At 47.2% G+C, this 2582-nt stretch overlaps 1 protein-coding gene across 1 annotated transcript in view; it reads left to right on the forward strand.

The window, feature by feature from the left end:
- Positions 1-2582, forward strand: part of RFTN1 (raftlin, lipid raft linker 1) — a 163427-nt gene that overhangs the window by 74074 nt on the left and 86771 nt on the right. The window contains exon 3 of the mRNA XM_006770209.2: positions 1402-1510. Coding sequence (XP_006770272.1) covers positions 1402-1510 — 109 coding nt within the window. The remainder of the gene's footprint in view (positions 1-1401; positions 1511-2582) is intronic.

Here is a 2582-nt window from a genome sequence, read left to right on the forward strand (position 1 = left end):
CCTCTGATGAAATTTTTAGGCAAGAAGGGTAGGGTGCAGAATTGGCTTATTTTTTTTGGTTTAGCTCATCCCAGTTTGAGCAGATTGTAATTTTTCTATTTCAAAAGTTTGTGCCTCAGTCCCTACTCGTGAAAGGATATGTTAGAAGGAACAATAAGGTCAAAATATGCTGTTGATGCTTGCTTACCCAATCACAGTTACACACCTGGGGGAAACCAAATCCTCTTTAATATTTTCACTTTTGAGTTTCATGTAAATCATGCCCAGATGGTTAATAGTAGCATAAATTGCTTGTTTGATATATAAGAATCTTAGGAATTCTTTTTTAAACATTATTATAGCAAATATTCATGCAGAAACTACTTTGGTGGGGTGCAGTGTGACAGTGCCCACTTTTTAAGAATTTTCTGGCTACCCCTGCACTCACAGGGGCTGGCATGGGTCCTTCTTTGGTGGAACTCCTAGTAAGTGGCTTGTCTTCCCCTCGGAGGAGAGTGGCTGTGCTTGTGGTGTGAGTCCTGGACAGAGCCCAGGCTTCGATTTAAGTCCCGCTCCCCATGAAGAAAGAGCATGTTCTATCCCTTAGCTACAGTCCCACTTCCTATTGCAAGAATCACCTTCAATTCTGGCAGCCATGTGGCTTCCAGGAGTTCTTCAGACCCAAGTTAGTGTCCTACAGAAGCCCTGACAGGAATGGCTGCAGTGGCGGAATGTCCTGGTGACCACTTGCTCTGGTTCTCCTGCATGTGCATAGCATTGTGTCCGTGCATGTCCATCTGGTGGGAAAGGGGGAGGCAGTCCCACTGCCTGTGTGGGGCAGGGGCAGGGGCAGGGGCACCCTGCATACCTCTGCTCTGACCCGAAGGCTGCAGGTGTTTACCTCAGCCCTCCACTCTTTTCCCAGAAGTTCTTCTCTTGCTGCCTTACAGTCTTTTTTTACTGCATCTTTAATTTTGATAGATTTTGCCAGATTGTCTTCTGTGGGGATTGAGCCATTTAAAGTCTTTAAGTGATGGATATGTGAATGTATTCTCTTCAGAAAAAGTAAAAAAAATATATATATATAGATACAGCTAATGTATTAAAGATACATTACTGGTGTGTGTGTGTGTGTGTGTGTGTGTGTGTGTGTGTGTGTAGGGTGTGTTGTTTAATGTGTAAGCCATATTGTGCTAACCCGATCATTCATGATGTCTTTTTACTGATGATTTGTGTGGGAGGTTTTTTGCATGATGTAGCTCTCTCTATATTATTCGAGTTGTTTACCATAAATTATTTTTCAGCACTGCCTTTTTGGCATTTGTTTCAGAAAATAATTTTGGGTTTTATTAAACGCCTCCATTTTGTTAATACTGTGCAAAATTGTAATCATTGCCTATGTGTTTTCCCCTCTCTCTTCAGATCTCAAAAATCTGATCTGCACAATGAAGGCTACGTCTTGGAATTAGATTGCTGTTCCTCCTTAGTTCACCTGACAGACCAAAAAATCATCCCAGAGTTCATTGAAAAGGTGAGCCCTGCAGTGAGGATGCCATCCAACAGGTTCTCCCCTGAGGGAACAGGCAGGGGCTGGCTTGGGGCAAGTCAGCCATACTCCGTGGGCTGGGCCTTGGAGCAGCCCCTCCCCACATGGCTCAGGCTGAAGTTGACTCTGGAACCATGTGGCTCCTCCCCTGCCCCCAGCCTGGCAGGACCCTGGACCCTGTCTTTTAAGGCTGGAGTGATGTTAACAGCTGACAGGCCTAGGGCCCCACTGCCAGGACTCCCCTCAAATCCTCAAGATGGTGTGACCCTCCCAGATCCCACATTCCCCTCGTCCTGTGGGTCTTCATTGCCACCAGCCCTTTCCCTTCCTGGAAGGGGAGCACAGCAGAGTCCTGTGGCCACTGGCATGCAGTCGTACCAGGGAAAGTTGCCTTCTTGGGGGGGATTCCGTCTATGCCCGGAAATGTCTGGTTTTGAATGCTCTTCATGCCATGTGAGGTTTGCTGCCTAATTGCAGGGTCCGCTTGACTTTAACATGATGACGTTGACTACAGAAGGAATGCCCTTGCCCAAATGGGGCTCAGTTCATCGCTTAATGCTTATCTTGTTCTCCCTCCCCAAGTCTTCCGCAAGAATTGACAATTCCACACCCTGTAGAGGTGATATGATTTGTTTGAGATCCAATCAGTCAACTAGGGAATTCATCAATAACTATGTTGGCCATTTCTAACTTTGGGCTGGAAATAGTCCTAGGTGCTGGGATACAGAGACCCAAATAGGTGTGGCCCCTGCCCTGCTGTTCTCACAACAAGCCACATGGTGTGGTCTGGGCATCAGGAGGTACCTGAGCTGTGACAGAAGGATGAGGAGGGGGCTGGTGATGGGGCTGGGCAGCCCTCCAAACAGAGGAAGCAACATGTGTGAGGGCCTGAGGCAGGAGGGATCGAGGGACATCCAAAGACAGAGGACCTTGGGGAAGAAAGGGAATGTGTGTCAGGGGTGGGAGAAGGGGCCAGGACTGGGCTGTAAAAGCAGTGGGAGGCTGTTGAGAGGAATGTTGTAGCAGAGTGAAATAATTAGATTGTCCCTTTAAACAC

Source organism: Myotis davidii, unplaced genomic scaffold, assembly GCF_000327345.1.
Source record: "Myotis davidii unplaced genomic scaffold, ASM32734v1 scaffold962, whole genome shotgun sequence".
Lineage (NCBI taxonomy): Eukaryota > Metazoa > Chordata > Mammalia > Chiroptera > Vespertilionidae > Myotis > Myotis davidii.